Source organism: Pelobates fuscus, chromosome 1 (genome assembly GCF_036172605.1).
Source record: "Pelobates fuscus isolate aPelFus1 chromosome 1, aPelFus1.pri, whole genome shotgun sequence".
NCBI classification, from domain to species: Eukaryota; Metazoa; Chordata; class Amphibia; order Anura; family Pelobatidae; genus Pelobates; species Pelobates fuscus.
In genome coordinates, this window is record NC_086317.1 from 6,443,257 (window position 1) to 6,470,200 (window position 26,944).

General features: G+C 47.1%; 1 protein-coding gene across 1 annotated transcript in view; it reads right to left on the minus strand.

Annotated features, from left to right (window-relative positions):
• Positions 1 to 26,944, minus strand: part of SPAG17 (sperm associated antigen 17) — a 355,700-nt gene that overhangs the window by 30,237 nt on the left and 298,519 nt on the right. Inside the window, exon 37 of the mRNA XM_063445995.1 lies at positions 4,644 to 4,757. Within this exon, the coding sequence (XP_063302065.1) occupies positions 4,644 to 4,757 (114 nt within the window). The remainder of the gene's footprint in view (positions 1 to 4,643; positions 4,758 to 26,944) is intronic.

Consider the following 26,944-nt stretch of genomic DNA (forward strand, 5'->3'; position numbering starts at 1 on the left):
CAAACACCACATCCTCCCACAGATTATACAATATGGCTCTCACCACATCCCCCCACAGACTATACCGGGACAAACACCACATCCTCCCAACGACTATACAATATGGCTCTCATCGGGACAAACACCACATCCTCCCACAGACTATACAATATGGATCTCACCGGGGCAAACACCACATCCTCCCACAGACTATACAATATTGATCTCAATGGAACAAACACCACATCCTCCCACAGACTATACAATATGGATCTCACCGGGACAAACACCAACATCCTCCCACAGACTATACAATATGGATCTCACCGGGACAACATCCTCCCACAGACTATCCAATATGGATCTCACCGGGACAAACACCACATCCTCCCACAGACAATACAATACGTCTATACTGAGGCAAACACCACATCCTCCTACAGACTATACAATAATACTCTCACCAGAACAAACACCACATCCTCCCACAGACTATACAATATGGCTCTCACCGGGACAAACACCACATCCTCCCACAGACTATACAATATGGCTCTCACCGGGACAAACACCACATCCTCCCACAGACTATACAATACGTCTATACCGGGACAAACACCACATCCTCCCACAGACTATACAATACGTCTATACCGGGACAAACACCACATCCTCCCACAGGCTATACAATATGGCTCTCATCGGGACAAACACCACATCCTCCCACAGACTATACAATATGGCTCTCACCGGGACAAACACCACATCCTCCCACAGACTATACAATATGGCTCTCACCGGGACAAACACCACATCCTCCCACAGACTATACAATACGTCTATACCGGGACAAACACCACATCCTCCCACAGACTATACAATACGTCTATACCGGGACAAACACCACATCCTCCCACAGGCTATACAATATGGCTCTCATCGGGACAAACACCACATCCTCCCACAGACTATACAATATGGCTCTCACCGGGACAAACACCACATACTCCCACAGACTATACAATATGGCTCTCACCGGGACAAACACCACATCCTCCTACAGACTATACAATATGACTCTCACCAGGCCAGAAACCACATCCCCCCCACAGACTATACAATACATCTATACCGGGACAAACACCACATCCTCCCACAGACTATATGGATCTCACCGGGACAAACACCACATCCTCCCACAGACTATACACTACGTCTATACCGGGTCAAACACCACATCCTCCCACAGACTATATAATATGGATCTCACCGGGACAAACACCACATCCTCCCACAGACTACACAATACGTCTATACCGGGTCAAACACCACATCCTCCCACAGACTATATAATATGGCTCTCACCAGGACAGAGACCACATCCCCCCACAGACTATACAATACGTCTATACTGGGACAAACACCACATATTCCCACAGACTATACAATATGGCTCTCACCGGGACAAACACCACATCCTCCTACAGACTATACAATATGGCTCTCACCAGGCCAGAGACCACATCCCCCCCACAGACTATACAATACGTCTATAGGGGACAAACACCACATCCTCCCACAGACTATACAATATGGCTCTCATCGGGACAAACACCACATCCTCCCACAGACTATACAATATGGCTCTCACCGGGACAAACACCACATCCTCCCACAGACCATACAATACGTCTATAAACGAGCAAACACCACATCCTCCCACAGACTATACAATATGGATCTCACCGGGACAAACACCACATCCTCCCACAGACTATACAACATGGCTCTCATCGGGACAAACACCACATGCTCCCACAGACTATACAATATGGCTCTCATCAGGACAAACACCACATCCTCCCACAGACTATACAATATGGCTCTCATCAGGACAAACACCACATCCTCCCACAGACTATACAATATGGCTCTCACCGGGACAAACACCACATGCTCCCACAGACTATACAATATGGCTCTCATCGGGACAAACACCACATGCTCCCACAGACTATACAATATGGCTCTCATCAGGACAAACACCACATCCTCCCACAGACTATACAATATGTCTCTCACCGGGACAAACACCACATCCTCCCACAGACAATATAATATGGCTCTCACCAGGACAGACACCACATCCTCCCACAGACTATACAATATGTCTCTCACCGGGACAAACACCACATCCTCCCACAGACTATATAATATGGCTCTCACCAGGACAAACACCACATCCTCCCACAGACTATACAATATGGCTCTCATCAGGACAAACACCACATCCTCCCACAGACTATACAATATGGCTCTCACCGGGACAAACACCACATACTCCCATAGACTATACAATATGGCTCTCATCGGGACAAACACCACATCCTCCCACAGACTATACAATATGTCTCTCACCGGGACAAACACCACATCCTCCCACAGACTATACAATATGGCTCTTATCGGGACAACACCACATCCTCCCACAGACTATACAATACGTCTATACCGGGGCAAACACCACATCCTCCCACAGACTATACAATATGGCTCTCATCGGGACAAACACCACATCCTCCCACAGACTATACAATATGGCTCTCATCGGGACAAACACCACATCCTCCCACAGACTATACAATATGTCTCTCATCGGGTCAAACACCACATCCTCCCACAGACTATATAATATAGCTCTCACCAGGACAGAGACCACATCCACCCACAGACTATACAATACGTTTATACCGGGACAAACACCACATCCTCCCACAGACTATACAATATGGCTCTCATCAGGACAAACACCACATCCTCCCACAGACTATACAATATGGCTCTTACCGGGACAAACACCACATACTCCCACAGACTATACAATATGGCTCTCATCAGGACAAACAACACATCCTCCCACAGACTATACAATATGGCTCTCATCAGGACAAACAACACATCCTCCCACAGACTATACAATATGGCTCTCATCAGGACAAACACCACATCCTCCCACAGACTATACAATACGTCTATACCGAGGCAAACACCACATCCTCCCACAGACTATACAATATGGCTCTCATCGGGACAAACACCACATCCTCCCACAGACTATACAATATGGCTCTCACCGGGACAAACACCACATGCTCCCACAGACTATACAATATGGCTCTCATCGGGACAAACACCACATGCTCCCACAGACTATACAATATGGCTCTCATCAGGACAAACACCACATCCTCCCACAGACTATACAATATGTCTCTCACCGGGACAAACACCACATCCTCCCACAGACTATATAATATGGCTCTCACCAGGACAGACACCACATCCTCCCACAGACTATACAATATGTCTCTCACCGGGACAAACACCACATCCTCCCACAGACTATATAATATGGCTCTCACCAGGACAAACACCACATCCTCCCACAGACTATACAATATGGCTCTCATCAGGACAAACACCACATCCTCCCACAGACTATACAATATGGCTCTCACCGGGACAAACACCACATACTCCCATTGACTATACAATATGGCTCTCATCGGGACAAACACCACATCCTCCCACAGACTATACAATATGTCTCTCACCGGGACAAACACCACATCCTCCCACAGACTATACAATATGGCTCTTATCGGGACAACACCACATCCTCCCACAGACTATACAATACGTCTATACCGGGGCAAACACCACATCCTCCCACAGACTATACAATATGGCTCTCATCGGGACAAACACCACATCCTCCCACAGACTATACAATATGGCTCTCATCGGGACAAACACCACATCCTCCCACAGACTATACAATATGTCTCTCATCGGGTCAAACACCACATCCTCCCACAGACTATATAATATAGCTCTCACCAGGACAGAGACCACATCCACCCACAGACTATACAATACGTTTATACCGGGACAAACACCACATCCTCCCACAGACTATACAATATGGCTCTCATCAGGACAAACACCACATCCTCCCACAGACTATACAATATGGCTCTTACCGGGACAAACACCACATACTCCCACAGACTATACAATATGGCTCTCATCAGGACAAACAACACATCCTCCCACAGACTATACAATATGGCTCTCATCGGGACAAACACCACATCCTCCCACAGACTATGCAATATGGATCTCACCGGGGCAAACACCACATCCTCCTACAAGCTATACAATACATCTATACCGGGGCAAACACCAAATCCTCCTACAGACTATACAATATGGCCCTCACCAGAACAAACACCACATCCTCTCGCAGACTATACAATATGACTCTCACCAGAACAAACACCACATCCTCCCACAGACTATACAATACGTCTATCCCGGGGCAAACACCATATCCTCCCACAGACTATACAATACGTCAATACCGGGGCAAACACCACATCCACCCACAGACTATACAATATGGCTCTCACCGGGACAAACACCACATCCTTCCACAGACTATACAATATGGCTCTCACCAGGACAAACACCACATCCTCCCACAGACTATACAATACGGCTCTCACCAGGACAGAGACCACATCCTCCCACAGACTATATAATACGGCTCTCACCAGGACAGAGACCACATCCTCCAACCCGCCATACAATTTTGCTCTCACCAGTACAAGTTTGAGCAGATCCGCAGCATGTTCTCTCTTGTCTGCTGTTCTGGGGTCCTTTATGTTGATCTCCTTCAAGTATTCCTCCTTCTTCAGGATCTCGTCGACATAGCCCTAAAATTAATCCCATGAAGTGTTAGTGCCGGTGTTCAATCCTCATACTGGAAGCTCTAATAATAACCTTATAAGGCTTAATTGAATATAATTACTTTATACAATTCAGAGTTGGCATCGCAGTGGAACTGTAATGACCTTAATGATCTGTAACGACCAGAATCTACCGATGTATAGCGTGTATATAGTGTGTACAATCAACCAGAGGGAAATGCATGGATCAAGCAGTAACAGAGATAACCAGCCGAGGGTCGTAGTAAATAGTAAGGTAAACACTGTGTGTAATTACTGTACAGGAATCAGATAATGTGAAATGTATGGACCAAGCAGTAACAGAGATACCCAGCCGAGGGCCGTAGTAATTAGTAAGGTAAACACTGTGTGCAATTACTGTACAGGAATCAGATAATGTGAAATGCACGGATCAAGCAGTAACAGAGATACCCAGCCGAGGGCCGTAGTAAATAGTAAGGTAAACACTGTGTGTAATTACTGTACAGGAATCAGATAATGTGAAATGCACGGATCAAGCAGTAACAGAGATACCCAGCCGAGGGTCGTAGTAAATAGTAAGGTAAACACTGTGTGTAATTACTGTACAGGAATCAGATAATGTGAAATGCATGGATCAAGCAGTAACAGAGATACCCAGCCGAGGGCCGTAGTAAATAGTAATGTAAACACTGTGTGTAATTACTGTACAGGAATCAGATAATGTGAAATGCACGGATCAAGCAGTAACAGAGATAACCAGCCGAGGGTCGTAGTAAATAGTAAGGTAAACACTGTGTGTAATTACTGTACAGGAATCAGATAATGTGAAATGCACGGATCAAGCAGTAAAAGAGATACCCAGCCGAGGGCTGTAGTAAATAGTAAGGTAAACACTGTGTGTAATTACTGTACAGGAATCAGATAATGTGAAATGCATGGATCAAGCAGTAACAGACACCCAGCCGAGGGCCGTAGTAAATAGTAAGGTAAACACTGTGTGTAATTACTGTACAGGAATCAGATCATGTGAAATGCACGGATCAAGCAGTAACAAAGATACCCAGCCGAGGGCCTTGGTAAATAGTAATGTAAACACTGTGTGTAATTACTGTACAGGAATCAGATAATGTGAAATGCATGGACCAAGCAGTAACAGAGATACCCAGCGAGGGCCGTAGTAAATAGTAAGGTGAACACTGTGTGTAATTGATGTAGAATTATTAAAAATCTTTATTGAACTTGTATTGAATTATTGTACTAACTCCATTTTAACTGCATACTGTGAATCCTCCATTTTGTCCTCATAACCTAACTTGTTCATTTTAAAACTACATTACATGACAGAATTTCCCAGCACATCTAATACAATAGACAAAGACTGTATTCTCTATAAAGATATGATTAACTCAGGAACTGCTGACTTTACTGACTTTCCCCTAACTTGCAACATAGTATAATTTGAAGGCCACGAGAACACAGTAGTAATGAAATGTTCTATTCATAAGAGACCTTGCACCTGGACATGAGGCCCGATATCACTGACTGTGTAAAATGACGCTCAAGCCCCCCTTTCCACCGAGTAAACCTCATGCTGGGAAAGATGGCGCCTGAGCCTTCTGTCCACACCCTTGTCCAGAACAATACCACCTCCCGGTGGGAGGACACCTAGCTGGTCACTCAAACCCCTGAGCCAATTAATAATATTGGTGGGTGGACACGAAGTTAGTCACATAATGTTTAATCCAATTAATGATGTTTATTTGTTATTATCTGATATTCAATGATGATGTCATTTTGCTTTTAAAAAGATCTGCACAACTGTTTTCCAACCAGATTGTATTACATTTTCTGAAGTGCTTTTAACCTGAACTCCATGTGTCAGTGTGAGCTTACTTCTGCGTATACGCAATTTAATCATCTCAGATTTGGACAGGAACAGATAGACATTTAAACATATTTGTTTATTTCTAAATTAATCTACATCAATTTGGCGCATCCAACGTGGGGCATCGGGCTATGGCCTCTGGCCGGTGAGCCGTCCTAAGGAAGATACTGTTGGACGGGGGAATCCTGGGGGTAGGAAAGGAGACTGATCACCTCCAGATACACGGTAGAGACTTCTGCAGAGTCACCGGTATGTTCCGGCCCCTTTGATTGACCCGTCCACGTGTCTGTGACTGCTTCCCGGGAGGACATCAAAGACAGGTAATATCTTGCCCGGTGTCTCGTTACTCACTTGTTTACCTGCATTTTAGTCTATCTGTTGCCTGGGTGTGTTTGAATTGTTTGCCTGTTTCCCCATTTTGAGATAAAGGGGGGGTGGACCTGCAGGGGATTTGCCTGGGGTTCTGTCTTGCTTGTTTTCCCCTTTTTGGGATAAAGGGGGGTGGACCTGAGGGGACTTGCCTGGGTCTTCAGTTTGTCTGTCTATCTGTTTGTATTTTACCCCTTTTGGGATAAAGGGGGGTGGACCTGAGGGGATTTGCCTGGGTCTTCTGTTGCCTGTTTTACCCCTTTTAGGAACCACGGTGCTGTGGTTGTAGGGAAAAAGGGGGGTTGACCTGTGGATGTGTTCCTGGGGGTCATCTTTTCCTGTTTAACTCTTTTAGGAGCCTCGTGGCTGGGGCTGTAGGGAAAAAGAGGTGTGTTGGATCTGTGGAGATTGTGTAGACTCATAGTTTCCTGGGGATCCTTCTTGTGTCACTTTGATAGCCTAGCTAGCTTCTCTGTGCACGTTACTCTGCTTGCAGAGTGGTGGTACCCTCCAGCTTTGAGCGCTGAGCTGGAGCCATTCCAATTTTTATTTGGTGGTGTGTGAATTCGGGCAGGCATTGCTGTCTTCATCACCACGGAGTAGTGGGACTTATAAAGTGGGTCTTTATAGGGGCACTACAAGAGTGAGGGTAGCGCAGACACTATTAGTGGGCTGCTGTGACGAGGGAGGCATATGGATTTCGGACCGGTGTTAGCTGTTATCCTTGGCCGCTGGTAGTAAGATACTACGGGATTGAGGGAGGTGACTTTGGAGTAAGCACACGAGTAAAGGAAAGGGATTATTGTTGATTTCATTTGAACTGTGATGCATGCACTGTATTTCAATTGTACTGTTGTTTTGTTTGTGTAATTAGGAGTTATTTAAACTCCTGTGTCTGTCTCTAAGGATTTTTCCTTGCCTTTTCCCTTTTCTATACTTCCTATATTATTATTCTATCCTCTCCTATTTCTATTGTGAGAGAAGTGATTGGTCACACACTTCTCACCTCCAATTAGTGACTAGTCTACGTTTTGGGAAGACGCACTGGGGGGGGACCCACCCCTCTCGAGTGTCAGTCCACCATTGTAGACACTGTTTAAAACCTTTTCCCCCTATATCTGGGACGCCTGTATAGGAGGGGAATGGAACAGGGTTAGAAAAGCCCAATAAGGGCTGGCTAGCGCGTGTGATCTAGTTGAAGATAGAGATTGCTAAAGTGTGTAAAATTGCTGTGCCTTCATGTGGTAGATTACTGACAGAGAAGAAAGCAAGCTTACTGGTACAGAGTAGCACTGCTATTCAGCAGGAAGGTAGGGTTGAGGAAGAACTAGATCACAAAGGGTTAAGAATGTATGTATATTATAATAATTGTTTTTGTATTTTGTGTTAGCCATTACCCTGGTAGAGGGTGGGGGTTTTGTATTGAGTTTCACTGAAGAGTATTATTAAATGTTGTGTTTTTGTGTCTCTTTGCTTTTGCAATAATTGTAACGTAACTGTCTTTCCAGCGCTGACATGGTTAAAAAACTTCATGCTGGCTCTCTCCTTGCCTTCTGTGAGACGCGAGGGGGGAGAGGGAGGGGTGACATTCCTGGTTTTTCAGTTCTGCGTTCAGTAAAATTATTCAGAAACTAATGATAAGATTTAGCAATGGAACAAAGTATTTTCTCCAAGACTGTTGTATAAGATAAGGAGTCAGGGATGTAGCTCAGTGTTTATTACGAAGGTTAGGAAAGTGAATCTGATGCAGGAATAGAGAATTATTTGGACGAGTTAAAAATGTAAAGGCAAGTGTGATTTGTTGCATTACTATGCAATGTGGATAGAGGGAATATGCAAAGTTGTTAAGCTAGATTGTGAAGAGGAAAAGTGATTAATGGCTGTAGGTATATTGTTTGCATTCCGTGAGTTTATTTATTTATTTTATTTATTTATTTTCCGCCCGTGTATTGTGTCATGCTCATCCTATCTTAAAGACATGCTGTCTTCCTTAATTCCCATATATTATGAACAAAAAGGTTACGGTTACTAGGATTATCCTGCTATTAGTTTCCCTGTGTCAGGAAGGTGTCTGTGACAAGTATTGGTTAATATGTAGATAGAATATATATGTCTATCGTTTCACGTATAAGTAACAAGTGTGTTTTAGCTTTGTGTACAAAGATTGATAGATAACATGCTGAAAGAAGGGTTATCTTAAAGAACATTTACTAAAAGAAAGTTCTAATAAACCAAGATTTCTTGAACAAATGAATAAGCCAAGTTTAAAGACTGACTAACATAATTTTTGTTGTAAGCCCAGATATTTTATTATTGCATATGCGTAGGAATTGAGACTTTGGGCATTATAGTATATTAATTCTAGATCTGTTACTAGCAGCAAGTGCTTAGCCTTATGCCTATCCCACGCATGCTTAAAACACTTCTACTGAGTTAACCTCTACCACTCCAGTTGGAAGGCTATTCCATGCATCCACTACCCTCTCAGTAATGTAATACTTCCTGATATTATTTTTTAAACCTTTGTCCCTCTATTTTTGAGACTATGTCCTCTTGTTATGGTAGTTTTTCCTTCTTTTAAATATAGTCTCCACTTTTACTGTGTTGTTTCCCTTTATGTATTTAAAATGCTTTTATCATATTTCCCCTGTCTCGTCCTTTCACCTAGCTATACCTGTTAAGATCCTTTAACCTTTCCTGGTGAATTTTACCCTGCAATCCGTGAACCAGTTTAGTAGCCCTTCTTTGAACTCTCTCTAAGGTATCCATATCCTTCTGAAGATATGGTCTCCAGTACTGTATCCAGTACTCTAAGTAAGGTCTCACCAGTGTTCTGTACAATGGCATGAGCATTTCCCTCTTCCTACTGCTAATACCTCTCCCAATGCAACCAAGCATTATGCTAGCATTCCCTGCTGCTCTATTACATTGTACATTGTCATTAACAGCCAGAAACTGGAGGAAAATAAATGTGGATTAATGTATAGCCATTTATAAGCTTAACAAAATCTCCATTATCTTTTCCATTTATTTTGCAGAAGGCAATGTTATTTGTCTATTTTGTATGTTTTAAAAATACATTATCAGTGAAGAGTAGAATAAATTTTATCCCATTTACGAGACATAAAATTGTGATAATGTATATTTGTGATATAAGTAGAAATTACATTTTGAGATGTTAGATATAAATTATTAAATTAAGAACGAGAGTCAGGGATAGCGTCTGTCTCCGCGGGCACAAGACCCCGTGTGGAGAAGTGGTGGGCAAGCCATCATGGGCCACCCATGGGAGTGAAACGTTCGAGGCTTGTGGAGACAAGATGAGCATGTTAGCCTTTTATTATTTTTCTCTAGGGAAAGCATAGGGCCAGTTAATAGTTGTTGTACATGGGCTATTTGCAGCCTCCATTGCATTTCTACCTAGTCTTGATTTCTGATGTATCCTCCATTGCTACATCACCTGTTTGCTCCCTTACCTGCCCATCCCCGCTTATTCCTCCCACCGATCCCTCCCCTTCATCTACAGTCCCCCACTTTCCCCTACTGCCCCTCCCTCTACTCCTCCTTCTCCTCCTCCTACTCCTTCTTCCTGCTCTTACTCCTCCCTCCTCTTCCTACTCCTCCCTCTACTCCACTTTCTCCTCCTACTCCTCCCTCTACTCCACCTTCTCCTCCTCCTACTCCTTCTTCCTGCTCTTACTCCTCCCTCCTCTTCCTACTCCTCCCTCTACTCCACTTTCTCCTCCTACTCCTTCCTCTACTCCACCTTCTCCTCTTTCCTCCTCCTTCTCCTCTACCCCCCCACTCCTTCTTCCTGCTCTTACTCCTCCCTCCTCTTCCTACTCCTCCCTCTACTCCACTTTCTCCTCCTACTCCTCCCTCTACTCCACCTTCTCCTCCTCCTACTCCTTCTTCCTGCTCTTACTCCTCCTTCTTCTTCCTACTCCTCCCTCTACTCCACCTTCTCCTCCTCCTACTCCTTCTTCCTGCTCTTACTCCTCCTTCTTCTTCCTACTCCTCCCTCTACTCCACCTTCTCCTCTCTCCTCCTACTTCTCCTCTACTCCTCCTTCTCCTCCTCCTACTCCACCTTCTTCCCTCTCACTCTATCCGCTACTCATTCTTCCATCTCCCCACCACCATATCTATATCCTTTATATGCTTCCTCCCTTCTTATTCCTTACCAATTTCCTCCACCCATAGACAACTCTGCCTCTACCTGACAACATTATATTTTGAAGAAAAGTTGCTCTGGCCACTCTTCCGCCACTCCCCAGGGGGGAATACCACACTGAAAGAACTGTTTTGGGCACTCTCAAGGAAATAGTGCGGCCCTGACCCAGATTCCCATGGAAGTAAGGGAGGTGGCTGTCCCTCATGTTTTTTCTTCACTAAGTCCCCAGAAATCTCATGAAAGGAACTTGACTCATTAGAACAAAACATGAACATTCAATTTACAAATCTCTACAGAGGGGGGTCAGCAAGAGAACTGTGAATAGAAAGACAAAGTAGCTTTACCAGATCCTGACTCCACTCTGTTTGCGGATAAAGAGGAAAGGTACCATACTGGATTTGCTGTTGCTACAGAAGATCAGGTACGTCAAGCACCTTCACTTTCCTCACTCACATCTGCTCAAGACGCTGAATTGACAGCCTTCTCAGTGGCATACAAAATACCTGAAGGAAGACATGCCAATACCTACACTGACTCAAGACATGCCCTGGGTGCAGCACATTATTTTGGATCAATCTGGAAGATAAGAAGCACCACTCAGCTGACTAAAAGCTGCCAACCAAGCCACAAGTGCACCAAGGGAAGTGGACAGAATGGTGTCCGCTAAAGAAACTTCTATACTCACCATGTAGATCCTACCTACAGATCTCAAGCTTCTAAAAGAATGACAAAGCAGCTACTGACCCTGAAGAAATACAAAGCTGGAAAAACAGAAAGGGGCAACCCTTGAAGACGGGCTGTACTCCAACGCTCTTAAGCTCTGTTTACCCAAAAACATGTACTGGGCAGTGAGCCCATGGAACTTTATACCTATCCAAGACCCTCATGAACTCTTTGATCTCTAAATACTCTAAAGCACCTAGAATTACTCCTCTAATCACCAGTCACTGCCGATCCTGTGTTATTTGTGCCAAGGACAGCTCAGGCAGAAGAGGAGGAGAATCCTAAGCACCTAGCTAACTCTCAATATCCCTTTCAAGAATCCAGGTGACAAAGAGCTACTGGGTCAAATATGCACTAGTTATAATAGACATTTTGTCAGGATGGCCAGAAGCCTAGCCGGTCATCAATGTGACAACCAAGACCATATATCCAATAGTGCATTGTGAAAGTTGCAGAGATCACTCAGTGGATTCATTGTTCCAGATTCAAGACTCTCTCTATCTCTGCAACATGAGAAGTAACATTTGTTGATTTTGACACACTTTTGACTCTAAAGAAAAAAAATGACTTGTTAAATAAAAAGATACCAGCAAGTAGGTGTTTGATGGCCATAATAATGCCTGACCACCTGCCATCGATGGAAAGCCGAGGACCCCAAAAGGAGACCTCGTGAAGCTGAAGAGATCCAAATGCCAAGCTTCCTCAGGATTATTTGCCCATCCTGAGTTTGTGGTGATATTAATATTGACTAAATGATCCGAGTCCACCTACGCTGATGTAGCGTGGGACAGGTTTAATACTACACCCTAACCAAGGTTATTATGTCAATACACATAATACATGACAAGGTACTCTTGACACACCACATTCATGCTTCAGAACATAAAAAGGAGCACCCCTCTAAAGGGAAAGTTTGATATATATATATTGATGCCATAGGTGTGCCAAGGGGGGTACCAGATGATTTTGCAGTAAAGGGAAAGTTTGAGTCCATTTTCTCAACCGTCACTGCTAATAATAATAATAATATTTTGATTTGCTTTTATTATATCTATTGCAACCAACAACGTTTACCTGTCACCATGACTTGTTGTGCCTATATTCCAGATAACACAGGTCCATATGGTAATGTAAGCTTGTCTATTTATGATGTCCCTCTGAAGAACTAAGAAGACTTTAAGAACCGTTACTTCATAGGGTTTTGTGCCTTTGGGCTAACCTGTCTTCTGAAACTAACTAATAAAGTTTATCTCTTAGAATATTAACATTTCATAGGGGGGACTGATGTAGAATTATTAAAAATCTTTATTGAACTTGTATTGAATTATTGTACTAACTCCATTTTAACTGCATACTGTGAATCCTCCATTTTGTCCTCATAACCTAACTTGTTCATTTTAAAACTACATTACATGACAGAATTTCCCAGCACATCTAATACAATAGACAAAGACTGTATTCTCTATAAAGATATGATTAACTCAGGAACTGCTGACTTTACTGACTTTCCCCTAACTTGCAACATAGTATAATTTGAAGGCCACGAGAACACAGTAGTAATGAAATGTTCTATTCATAAGAGACCTTGCACCTGGACATGAGGCCCGATATCACTGACTGTGTAAAATGACGCTCAAGCCCCCCTTTCCACCGAGTAAACCTCATGCTGGGAAAGATGGCGCCTGAGCCTTCTGTCCACACCCTTGTCCAGAACAATACCACCTCCCGGTGGGAGGACACCTAGCTGGTCACTCAAACCCCTGAGCCAATTAATAATATTGGTGGGTGGACACGAAGTTAGTCACATAATGTTTAATCCAATTAATGATGTTTATTTGTTATTATCTGATATTCAATGATGATGTCATTTTGCTTTTAAAAAGATCTGCACAACTGTTTTCCAACCAGATTGTATTAAATTTTCTGAAGTGCTTTTAACCTGAACTCCATGTGTCAGTGTGAGCTTACTTCTGCGTATACGCAATTTAATCATCTCAGATTTGGACAGGAACAGATAGACATTTAAACATATTTGTTTATTTCTAAATTAATCTACATCATAATTACTGTACAGGAATCAGATAATGTGAAATGTATGGATCAAGCAGTAACAGAGACACCCAGCCGGGGGCTGTAGTAAATAGTAAGGTAAACACTGTAGCGGAGAGCTGATCTTTCACAGCTATTCTCCACTTTAGATCCAGGGAGGCTCAGGAACAAGTCATTAGTAAATCCACAGCAAAGTTTCTAGCAGGTAAAAAGGTATAGCGATATCCCCACAGCACTCCCAATAACTGGACGACACACAGTTTCAGGAGTAGTACTGACAATCGTTTATTCCAAGGTTTCTTATAAAGCCTGCTCCCATGCAAGGGAGGGGACTACAGCAATTATGACAGTAACCAATACCATTCTTGTTACCTCCCACACATCTCCTCCCCTCAGCGTGAGTCATAATCCCCTTAAGTTGTACAGTAGTTTACCCCAAACTTGGATGTACCCCTAAACCATCATATATCTTAAATATCAGGGTACCGCTGGGTAGCCCTGATCTGGGTGAATATAATATCCAAAATTCACCCAGATCGGACCAGGGGTTCGGTAGTTACAGGTAGGTGAAGTTTGACCGACCGCACACGAGTTGGTATCCGAAAAGGGTTCCATGAGAATGGGCCCTGCGGTCGGTCTCCGTTCGGCAGTTAAAATAGACATTTACAATTGCCATCCACATTTACATTCACCTAGATAGTGATTCCCTCATTCATACTTTATTACTACCGAATGGGGATTCGTTATGTTTCTCCGTTCGGCAGTTACGGAGCTCTGGAGGTCTCAGCGGTGTTTGGTTGTCTGAGTGTCCGATTTGAGTTCCAGGCACTCGACGACCAAACACCGCTGGGCTTTTCATGCGTAAGATGGCCGCCGCCACGTGTACGCATGCCGAATGGCGGCCACCCAGATACAATGTTAATGAGCCGGTTAACTTGCGGTTTGGAAAGAATGTGAGCCTTAATTGCTGGCACACTTCTCTCCGGGGTGGCCCCTCCGTTCGGTAGTTTCCATAAGTATATAGTACGGATGGAAACTACCGAATACCATATAATTCACATAATAAACAGACGAACAGCAATTTCAACATAGGGAAAAATTATACGAACACAGTCATACAGGCATTTTGAAGGACAGGCTTACTGCATTCCGCTACACTGCTCCCCCTTGCCCACAAGCCGGCATACACAGTCTGATCCCACACGGATCGGCTTGGGGATGACCGGGGTGCTCACGGATCATTTCTCCAGATCAGTTTGTCGCGACAACCCGTCGGCGTTTCCATTTTGCTTACCCGGGCGGTATTGAATGTTAAAGTCAAAAGGCTGCAGCGCCAAACTCCAGCGCAGCAGCCTGGCATTGTCCCCAGCCACCCGGTTCAGCCAGACTAACGGGTTGTGATCCGTGAGCAGCGAAAAAGCCTGTCCATACAAATAGGGTTGCAATTTCTTCAAGGCCCACACCACTGCCAGGCATTCTTTCTCGATGGCGGCGTAGCTTACTTCCCGGGGTAAAAGTTTGCGACTGATGTAAGCCACGGGGTGTTCTCCGCCATCGGCCCCGACTTGGCTCAGTACTGCCCCCAATCCAAACATAGAAGCGTCTGTGTGGACAAGAAAACGTTTAGTTGGATTGGGAGCGGCCAAGACAGGGGCATTAACAAGCGCATCTTTCAAGTTTTGGAATGCCTGCTCACACTCCGGGGTCCAGGTTACTTGGCGGGGAAGGTTTTTACGGGTCAGGTCAGTGAGGGGTTTGGCCAGGGCACTATAATTGGGGACAAACTTCCGGTAATACCCTGCTGTCCCTAAGAAGGCTAACACCTGGGTTTTAGTTGTCGGGGTAGGCCACTGGGATACCGCCTCTACTTTGGCGGGTTCCGGCTTCTGCTTACCACAGCCCACTCGGTGGCCCAGGTACTGTACCTCGGCCATCCCAATACTACATTTAGCTGGTTTTAGGGTCAAACCCGCCTCCCTGATCCTGTCTAGGACCGCTCCTATATGGGCCAAGTGTTCCTGCCAGGTATCGCTAAATATGGCAATATCATCGAGATATGCGCAGGTATAGTCTTGGAACCCATCTAGGAGGCGGTCCACCATCCGCTGGAAGGTAGCCGGCGCGTTTTTCATCCCAAACGGCATGACCTTAAATTGGTACAGGCCGAATGGGGTGACAAAGGCGGACTTGGGGATGGCGTCCGGGGCCAGGGGAATCTGCCAATACCCTTTGCACAGATCAATCGTGGTAAGGTATTGCCCCCTGGCCATCCGGTCTAGTAACTCATCTATCCTAGGCATCGGGTATGCGTCGGATACGGTCTTCTCATTCAGTCTCCTGTAGTCCACGCAAAAGCGGGTCGTGCCGTCCCGCTTTGGTACGAGGACCACTGGAGATGCCCAGGGACTATCTGAGGGCTCAATTACTCCTAACTGTATCATCTCCTCAATCTCTTTGCGCATATTCTCCCGGACCGCTTCAGGGATGCGGTACGGGGTCTGGCGCATGGGAAGTTGACCTGGGGTGTCTACTCGGTGGGTAGCCAGAGGGGTGTATCCAGGTACATTAGAAAAGGTTTCCTGCTTTTCCTGCAGTAGCTGTTGTACCTCGATACGCTCCTGTGGGCTCAACCGATCCCCCAATACAACTGCTCCTAAATCCCCAGCCAGCTGTCCGTCTTCTAACAGATCGGGGAGGGGTAGGCTGTCGCTCTCTTCAGAGGTGGGGGCGCAGATCGCTGTCACCTCCTCTGAACGTTCCTGGTAAGGTTTCAGCATGTTCACATGGATCATGCGTCGCCCCCCATTCCCTGCGCAGTGGCCAATTATATACGTGGTGTCACATCGTTGTTCTACCACTCTATAAGGGCCTTGCCAGGCGGCCTGTAGCTTATCGTGTCGAACAGGTTTTAAAATTAAAACTTTCTGTCCGACCTGAAAGCTGCGGTCCCTGGCGCCTCTATCGTACCAGGTGCGCTGCCGCGTCTGAGCTGCCTGTAGGTTTTCCTTTACCGTCTTGGTGAGTGCTTCCAGGCGATCTCGGAGGGCCAACACATATGGTACAATAGGGGTACCGTCCACGCTACGGTCTCCCTCCCAGTGCTCTCTAATCAAGTCTAGGGGTCCCCTTACTCTCCTCCCGAATAGCAGCTCAAAAGGGGAAAATCCTGTAGATTCCTGCGGCACTTCCCTGTAAGCAAACAGTAAGTGCGGCAGGAATTTTTCCCAGTCTCGGTGAGTCTCTGCGAAGGTTCGGAGCATTTGCTTTAAGGTGCCATTGAACCGTTCGCAGAGCCCATTAGTCTGGGGGTGGTACGGAGCACTAATTATAGGCTTAATTTTACAGAACTTCCAGAGTTGTTGGGTAACTTCTGCCGTGAACTGAGTGCCCTGATCCGAGATGATCTCCCTGGGTAGCCCCATCCGGGAGAAAACCTGCATCAGCGCCTCAGCCACCGTCTCTGCATGTATATTAGTTAAAGCTACCGCCTCGGGGTAGCGAGTGGCATAGTCCACTACAGTCAGGATGTATCGTTTGCCCGAGGGGCTGGGTTTCCTGAAAGGACCTACAATATCTACGGCAACCCTATGAAAGGGTTCCTCAATTATGGGTAGGGGGTGCAGCTTCGCCTTACGCTTATCCCCCCTCTTTCCCACCCTCTGGCACGTGTCGCAGGTATTACAGTACCTGCGTACCTCCTGGCTAATCCCTGGCCAAAAGAAACTCTGGGTCAATCGATATCTGGTACGGCTGACCCCCAAATGTCCGGATAGCGGAATATCGTGCGCTATCCGGAGTAATTCGGTTCGGTACCTCTGAGGTACCACCAGCTGTCTTGTGGTAATGGGGTCTGACCCATCTATCTGTTTACTTGATTCCCGGTATAATAACTGTCGGTCCCATACAAATCTTTCCCCCTCCGCCCCCGGTTGGATAGAGGTGACCTTGTCTCGGTATACCTGTAAGGTGGGGTCAGTGACTACCTCGGCTACAAACTCGTCAGGAGGGGCCCAAGGGATACAGTCTAGGGAAGGGGAGGAATCTCTTACCTGGACCTCCGGCAGTGCGCTGTTTTGTTGGGTGCGGGCCTGTTGCCTGGTGACTACTGGGTGTGCTTCTTCAGTAGTTTGTGGTTCAAATGCGGAGGTGAGTTTGCCCAGATCATTCCCCAGGACCACCTCAGCAGGTAATTGCGGCATTAGTCCCACTTCCACATTCCCGTACCCCGCACCCCAATGCAAATGTACCCTGGCTGTGTCTAGCCGATACACGGCTCCCCCGGCAACCCTGACAGCCACAGTCTTATTCAGTTTGGCCTTATCTGAAACCAAATGGCTTTGCACCAGGGTGATGGTGGCTCCTGAGTCTCTGAGCCCCTGCATAGGCTTCCCTTCCAGATATACGGTTTGCCTATGGTGCTGGCGGTTATCCGCCTGTGCCTGTAAGGGGTTGGCCTCATGCAGCACTTCCCACTGTTCCACAGTCGTGACTGGAACGGCAGAGCTGTAGGGAAGTGGTACCTCATCCTGGTAATGATGTGCTGCTGCTCTCGGTGGTGGTGGTGGGGGCCCTGGTCGGATCCAGGTGTTGCGTTCCCTGGACTGCGGACAATCTCGCTGGTAATGTCCCCACCTCTGGCATCGATGGCATTGCACAGAAGCAGGTGTGCGGTATCTCGGCTGCGCTGCTGCTGGTGCTGGTGGAGGAAGGGATCTTGGTGGGGGTTGAGGGTTAGGAGAAAATGAATTTACCCCTAGTGGCCGCATGGCCGGTTTGTTACCCACTGTCTTGGTTTGTCTGCGAGCATCCATAAAGTCATCTGCCTTTTTGGCAGCCTCGGTGAGGGTGGTGGGGTTACGGTCCCTCACCCATTCCTGCAGTTCTGAGGATATCCCCTCATAAAACTGCTCCAACAGCAGCATTTGTAATAAGTCCTCCATGGACCTCGCTTTACTCGACTGTATCCACCCAAGGGCTGCCCTTTCTAGTCGGCAAGCCCACTCTGCATGTGAATCTTTGTCCACCTTTTTCAATTCCCTGAAACGTCTCCGGTATGCCTCTGGTGTTATTGCATACCGGGCCAGGATAATCTCTTTCACCCGGCTATAGTTCCTAATTTCCACATCTGGTACAGTGCGGTAGGCTTCCGCTGCCCTTCCTGACAGCCGTCCTGCTAATATGGGTACCCACTCTTCCCTTGGTATATTATGCAGTGTACATAGTCTCTCAAAGTCCTGGAGGAAGGCATCTATATCCTCCTCTGCTTCCACATACGTTTTAAAAGCTTGGTAGGGAATTTTGGGCTTACCCTCTTGTGCCACAGCTCCTGCGGTACCTCTTTCTGGTGTTTGTGGTCTCCTGTTTCTCTTTACAAATTCCTGCACCTCTGTCATGGTTTTAGAGATGATCTCTGTGGGTGGGTTTTCCCCATAGAAGGCCAGTCTGTATTGTAATTGCCTTTGGAACTCTTCCTGTTCTGTTTCAGGTCTTTGTTCCGTGGCCTGGACCTCCTCTGCTCTGTATTCTGCCATTACTTCGGTGATAAGCGTTGCTTTGGATTTGCTGCTGGCAGAAACACCTTTTGCTTCCAGAAGGTCTTTCAAGGTGGTTCTTTTTAGCGTAGAAAGGTCAATCTCCATTAATCCTTGTTCCTCTGTGAGTCTGGATCCCAGCGCTGCCAACCAATGTAGCGGAGAGCTGATCTTTCACAGCTATTCTCCACTTTAGATCCAGGGAGGCTCAGGAACAAGTCATTAGTAAATCCACAGCAAAGTTTCTAGCAGGTAAAAAGGTATAGCGATATCCCCACAGCACTCCCAATAACTGGACGACACACAGTTTCAGGAGTAGTACTGACAATCGTTTATTCCAAGGTTTCTTATAAAGCCTGCTCCCATGCAAGGGAGGGGACTACAGCAATTATGACAGTAACCAATACCATTCTTGTTACCTCCCACACATCTCCTCCCCTCAGCGTGAGTCATAATCCCCTTAAGTTGTACAGTAGTTTACCCCAAACTTGGATGTACCCCTAAACCATCATATATCTTAAATATCAGGGTACCGCTGGGTAGCCCTGATCTGGGTGAATATAATATCCAAAATTCACCCAGATCGGACCAGGGGTTCGGTAGTTACAGGCAGGTGAAGTTTGACCGACCGCACACGAGTTGGTATCCGAAAAGGGTTCCATGAGAATGGGCCCTGCGGTCGGTCTCCGTTCGGCAGTTAAAATAGACATTTACAATTGCCATCCACATTTACATTCACCTAGATAGTGATTCCCTCATTCGGTACTTTATTACTACCGAATGGGGATTCGTTATGTTTCTCCGTTCGGCAGTTACGGAGCTCTGGAGGTCTCAGCGGTGTTTGGTTGTCTGAGTGTCCGATTTGAGTTCCAGGCACTCGACGACCAAACACCGCTGGGCTTTTCATGCGTAAGATGGCCGCCGCCACGTGTACGCATGCCGAATGGCGGCCACCCAGATACAATGTTAATGAGCCGGTTAACTTGCGGTTTGGAAAGAATGTGAGCCTTAATTGCTGGCACACTTCTCTCCGGGGTGGCCCCTCCGTTCGGTAGTTTCCATAAGTATATAGTACGGATGGAAACTACCGAATACCATATAATTCACATAATAAACAGACGAACAGCAATTTCAACATAGGGAAAAATTATACGAACACAGTCATACAGGCATTTTGAAGGACAGGCTTACTGCATTCCGCTACAAACACTGTGTGTAATTACTGTACAGGAATCAGATAATGTGAAATGCATGGATCAAGCAGTAACAGAGATACCCAGCCGAGGGCCGTAGTAAATAGTAAGGTAAACACTGTGTAACGGCTACCCAGATAGAGAGAGGGTTTCTGCCGTTGAAGACGTCCTTTTTCCCTGCAAGCTGCTGTGGAGAAGTAGGCTGATGTAATCCCATCCACGATATCCAGAGTGAGGAGCAGGTTCAGCTGTAAATAGGAGCAGAATAATATTCCCAAATAATCCCCTTCCAAGAACGAGACGAGGCTACGTTTTGAAGGGTCAAGATGAACTGAGGACTGGAACACCCAGCCTGCTTTTTATTAGAAATAGATACACACAGAACACTCCCAGGGGGAGGATGAAAACAACCAATAATACAGATGGTAACACCCCCACGTCTCCTCCCCTCAGATAACTACATAACCCAATTAAAATGTCCACATTTTTCCACCAGTTCTGGATGTACCCCAAAAACAGGGGGTACAGCTTTAAATCCGGTAGCGCTGGATAGCTCTCCTTCAGGGGGACAATATATCCAAAAATCACCCCATTCGGATGTATAGTTCGGGAGATACAACGTTCCAAAGTTTTGACCGACCGCACAGACCAACTAGCCGAAATTAGTTCCATGAGTTTTGGCCTTGCGGTCGGTCTCCGTTCGCACGGTAAAAAGGTATGATATTCTTGCCATCCATGCGAATCGCGGAGTTCGCTGGAATCCCCATAGATGATTGCATATAACTACCGAACGAGGGGACGTTCGGTAGTTTCCGTACGAACTTATGGAGGTCTGGAGGACTCAGCGGTGTTCGCCTGTTTGCGTATCCGTTTTCAGTTCCATGCGGTTACAGGCAAACACCGCTGTTCGCACACAAGATGGCCGCGAACACGTGCAAAGTCCCGAAATGGCGGCCACCTCTGTATTACACGCGAAATTCGCACGGAACCAGACGAACAGAGGAATGAAACGAATGGATGTGTAAATTGTAATTCCCTTGTTTGTTTCACATCCACCAGAGGTTGGGAGGGATCTGTTACACTGCTCCCCTTTTGTGGAACACTCCGGCAGACCCGGATTGATCCTTTTCGGGTCAACTTGGGGCTGTCCGGTCCTTTGTTAAGGCAATAGTTCTGTTTGTCTGGACAGACCGTCCGCGTTCCCATTAAACTTGCCAGGGCGGTATTGGATGGAGAAATTGTATGGCTGTAGTGCGAGACTCCATCTCAGTAAGCGTCCATTATCTCCAGCTACTCTGTTCAGCCATACAAGGGGGTTATGATCAGTAATTAAGGTGAATTCTTGACCATACAGATATGGGGTCAATTTCTTTAGGGCCCAGACCAGGGCTAAGCACTCTTTTTCCACTGCCGCGTAACTCACTTCTCTAGGTAACAGTTTTCTGCTGAGATACGCGACAGGGTGTTCGCCCCCGTCTTCGCCGACCTGGCTTAGCACTGCCCCCAGTCCGTACATGGACGCATCTGTGTGGACGACAAATCTTTTGTTAGGGACGGGGGCAGACAAAACAGGTGCATTGATTAAGGCTTGTTTCAAGGTTTGGAATGCTGTTTCACAGGCGGGAGACCACAGGACTACCCTAGGTAAGTTCTTCTTTGTTAAATCTGTCAAGGGTTTGGCGATGGCGCTGTAGTCAGGGACAAATCTCCTGTAGTACCCTGCTGTCCCTAAAAATGCTAACACTTGTGTCTTAGTGTGGGGTGTGGGCCAATTGGCTACGGCCTCTACTTTAGCGGGTTCTGGTCGTTGTTTCCCACACCCCACCCTGTGTCCCAAATACTGAACTTCAGCCATGCCAAAGTTACACTTCTCCGGCTTCAGAGTTAGGCCGGCGGCCCTAATCTGATCCAACACAGTCTCTATGTGTTGTAGGTGTTCCCCCCAAGTCTCGCTATAGATCGCAATGTCATCCAGGTATGCGCAAGCGAAGTCCTGGAAGCCATCAAGGAGGCGGTCCACTAAGCGCTGAAAAGTAGCTGGGGCGTTTTTCATCCCGAAGGGCATGACCTTGAACTGGTACAGGCCAAACGGGGTGACAAACGCCGACTTAGGGATAGCGTCCTTGGCCAGGGGAATCTGCCAGTACCCCTTGCACAAGTCAATGGTGGTCAGATAGCGTCCCCTGGCAATGCGATCCAATAGCTCGTCTACTCGGGGCATGGGGTATGCGTCTGTCACAGTTCGGTCGTTGAGGCGTCGGTAATCGACACAGAACCGGGTCGTCCCATCCTTTTTGGGGACTAGGACGACGGGAGATGCCCAGGGACTGTCGGATGGCTCTATAACCCCTAGTTTTAACATCTCCTGAATCTCCTTCCTCATCTCTTCTTTTACAGCTTCGGGAATTCTATAGGGAGTTTGTCGGAGCGGGGCTTGTCCTGGGGTTTCTACGTAATGGGTCGCTACAGGTGTGTAACCTGGCTCCTGGGAAAAGGTTAATCTCTTTTCAACTAGTAGTTGCTGGAGTTGTTCCCGTTCTGTGGGAGTTAATCGCTCCCCTAGCTGTACTGTATTAAGCAGAGTTTTGGACTCGGGGTTGGCTAATAGATCAGGGATGGGGAGACTGTCAGGGTCCTCAGTGGCGGGGATGCATATGGCGGCTATGTCTTCGGTCCGTTCTTGGTATTCCTTTAATAGGTTTATATGAAAGGACTTCTGTATCTTTTCGTCCTTGCTACTGGCAATGATATAGGTGGTGTCACAGACCTGGGCTACTACTTTGTAGGGGCCTTGCCAGGAGGTCTGCAATTTATTTCCTCGAACGGGTTTAAGTACTAGAACTTTCTGTCCTACCTGGAATGTTCTCAGCCTAGCGTTCCGATCGTACCAATGTTTCTGCCGACCCTGGGCCGCATGGAGATGATCCCGGGCCATCCGGGCTAACTGTTCCATACGGTCCCGCATTTCTAGCACATATGGTACGATGGGGACACCTTCGTGTTCCGTCTCTCCCTCCCAGTGCTCTCGGATGAGGTAGAGGGGGCCTCGCACCCTCCGTCCATAGAGCAGTTCAAAGGGAGAGAACCCAGTGGACTCCTGCGGTACCTCCCGGTAAGCAAACAGGAGGTGTGGCAAAAATCGCTCCCAGTCTCTGTATTCCGCCGTAAAGGTCCGTAGCAATTGCTTTAGGGTACCATTAAAGCGTTCACAGAGACCGTTAGTCTGGGGGTGGTACGGTGAACTAAGTAGGGGCTTAATACCACAGACCTTCCACAACTGCTGGGTTAAGTCTGCGGTAAACTGGGTCCCTCTGTCCGACAAGATTTCCTGGGGAAATCCTACTCTGGTGAATATCCCGACTAGCGCACTGGCGACAGTGTCAGCCTGGATATTCGTCAGAGCGACGGCTTCTGGGTAGCGGGTGGCATAGTCCACCACAGTAAGAATGTATTTCTTACCAGAGGGACTGGGGTTAGGTAGGGGTCCTACTAGATCGACGGCCACCCTGCTAAATGGTTCCTCGATCACAGGCATAGGGGACAGTCGAGCTTTCGGATGATCCCCTCTCTTCCCCACCCTCTGGCATACATCACACGTGCTACAGTAACGGCGCACGTCCTTCGAGATTCCTGGCCAAAAGAAGGTCTGAGTGATTCTGTAGGTTGTGCGGTTACCCCCTAGATGTCCTGCTAACGGAATGTCGTGGCCAATTCGGAGAAGCTCCAATCGGTACTTTCTAGGTACCACTAATTGGCGCTTCTGCGAAGGAGCACAGCCTCTCTTCCTGCCTTCGGTTAATCTGTATAATCGGTCCCCCTCCCATATAAAACGTTCCCGCTCATCCCCTCTATTGTCAGCTAGTTCTCGGTACTTTCGGAGGGTGGGGTCCTGTCTAGTTTCCCTCCCAAACTCCTCTGGGGTGTCCCAAGCTAGCGGTCTATCTGTAGTGTCATTGCTAGGTGTCTGTCGGTGGCTTACCTGGGTCTCCCGACCTGTTGGCGGATCGTCCTCGATACGGGTCTGTGAGCGGGTGGTCACGGGGCAAGCCGCAGCAGTAGTGGGTAAAAAGGCCGAGGCTAGAGGGCCAATATCATTGCCCAACACGACCTCAGCGGGTAGGTTGTCCATAATGCCCACCGTGGTCTTTCCTGACCCGACTCCCCAATCCAAGTGTACCCGGGCGGTGGGTAAGCGAAAGACAGCCCCCCCTGCGACCCGAACAGCAACAGTACGGTTAGACACAAGTTCTGGTTTCACCAGATGCTTCTGTATTAAAGTGATGGTAGCGCCAGTGTCCCTTAGGCCTTGTGCTATCTGTCCATTTACACGCACCTCCTGACGGTGGTGCTGGCGATTATCTGGGGAAGCCGCTTGTATGGGGTTGGCCTCATATAATATTCCCAGACATTCCTCAGGGCTCCCTTCAATTTCCAGGCAGTGAGCAGCAGCGGGGCGTGAAGATGGGCTTTCGGTGTTAGATGTGCGCCTCCAGTTATTATTGGCTGATCCCAACGGGCAAACACGGGCAATATGTCCCAGGTTGCCGCAGCGATGACACGTCACTTTGTAGGATTCCCGGGGCTGGTTGTTAGACCCTTGAGGACGTGGAGGTCCTGGGGGTACCGGGGCCCGGAATTCTGTGCGTGCAGCGTAGGTTGGGGTGCGGGCCTCTGTTCTAGGTGCTGGTCGTGTAGTACCTTGGCTCACTTTTCTTGTTTCCACATATTCGTCCGCTAGTCGTGCTGCCTCATTTAAGTTGGCTGGGCGGCGATCTCTCACCCAATCCTGTGTATCTGCCGCCAAATCTTGGAAGAAATGTTCCATCAAGAACAATTGTAGCACTTCTTCTCCGGTGTTAGCATTGCACCCTTGCATCCAATGTGATGCCACCCTTTGTAGCTTGTTTGCCCATTCCATGTGGGAGTCCGCTGCCTTCTTTTTGGACTCCCGGAAGCGACGGCGATACGCCTCTGGGGTGACTGCGTATCGGGTGAGTAGTGCAGCTTTCACCCGCTGATATTGTGTGATATCTTCGGCCGTGAGTGCCCGAAAAGCCTCATTTGCTTTTCCTGAAAGTTTTCCAGCCAGAATAGTAACCCATTGGTCTGGGGGTATCTGGTGCAGTGAGCACTGCCGCTCAAAATCTGCCAAATACCCATCAATTTCTTCCTCATTTTCTGCAAACGCTTTAAATGCAGTAAATGGTATTTTCCTCCCTGCAGCAACGGGAGGAGGAGTAGGAACTATATGTGTACTAGCTTGTTGCGCCAATACATGTTCCGTGTCTTGCCTCCTCTTAGTCTCGATCTCCTCTTTTGCGTTCTTGAACAGTCTGTCTAATAGCTCCGTGGTCTTTTCTGGATATAATGCTAATCTTCGCTGTACAATAGCAGTGAGTACATCGTTCTCGCTGACCGGTGCAATAGGTTCAGTTACCTCCATGGATCTATCCATTTCGTCCAGCTCCAGTAGGTCAGCTATCAGCTCTCTCCTTGGTCTGTTACTGGCACTCCTACCACGATTTTCCAATAGATCTTTCAGTGTGGGTCTTTTCAGCTTTGCATACTGAGACTCCATTCAGCACTTGCTCCTTGGGCAAAAAGAACCATCCCACCGCTGCCAACCAATGTAACGGCTACCCAGATAGAGAGAGGGTTTCTGCCGTTGAAGACGTCCTTTTTCCCTGCAAGCTGCTGTGGAGAAGTAGGCTGATGTAATCCCATCCACGATATCCAGAGTGAGGAGCAGGTTCAGCTGTAAATAGGAGCAGAATAATATTCCCAAATAATCCCCTTCCAAGAACGAGACGAGGCTACGTTTTGAAGGGTCAAGATGAACTGAGGACTGGAACACCCAGCCTGCTTTTTATTAGAAATAGATGCACACAGAACACTCCCAGGGGGAGGATGAAAACAACCAATAATACAGATGGTAACACCCCCACGTCTCCTCCCCTCAGATAACTACATAACCCAATTAAAATGTCCACATTTTTCCACCAGTTCTGGATGTACCCCAAAAACAGGGGGTACAGCTTTAAATCCGGTAGCGCTGGATAGCTCTCCTTCAGGGGGACAATATATCCAAAAATCACCCCATTCGGATGTATAGTTCGGGAGATACAACGTTCCAAAGTTTTGACCGACCGCACAGACCAACTAGCCGAAATTAGTTCCATGAGTTTTGGCCTTGCGGTCGGTCTCCGTTCGCACGGTAAAAAGGTATGATATTCTTGCCATCCATGCGAATCGCGGAGTTCGCTGGAATCC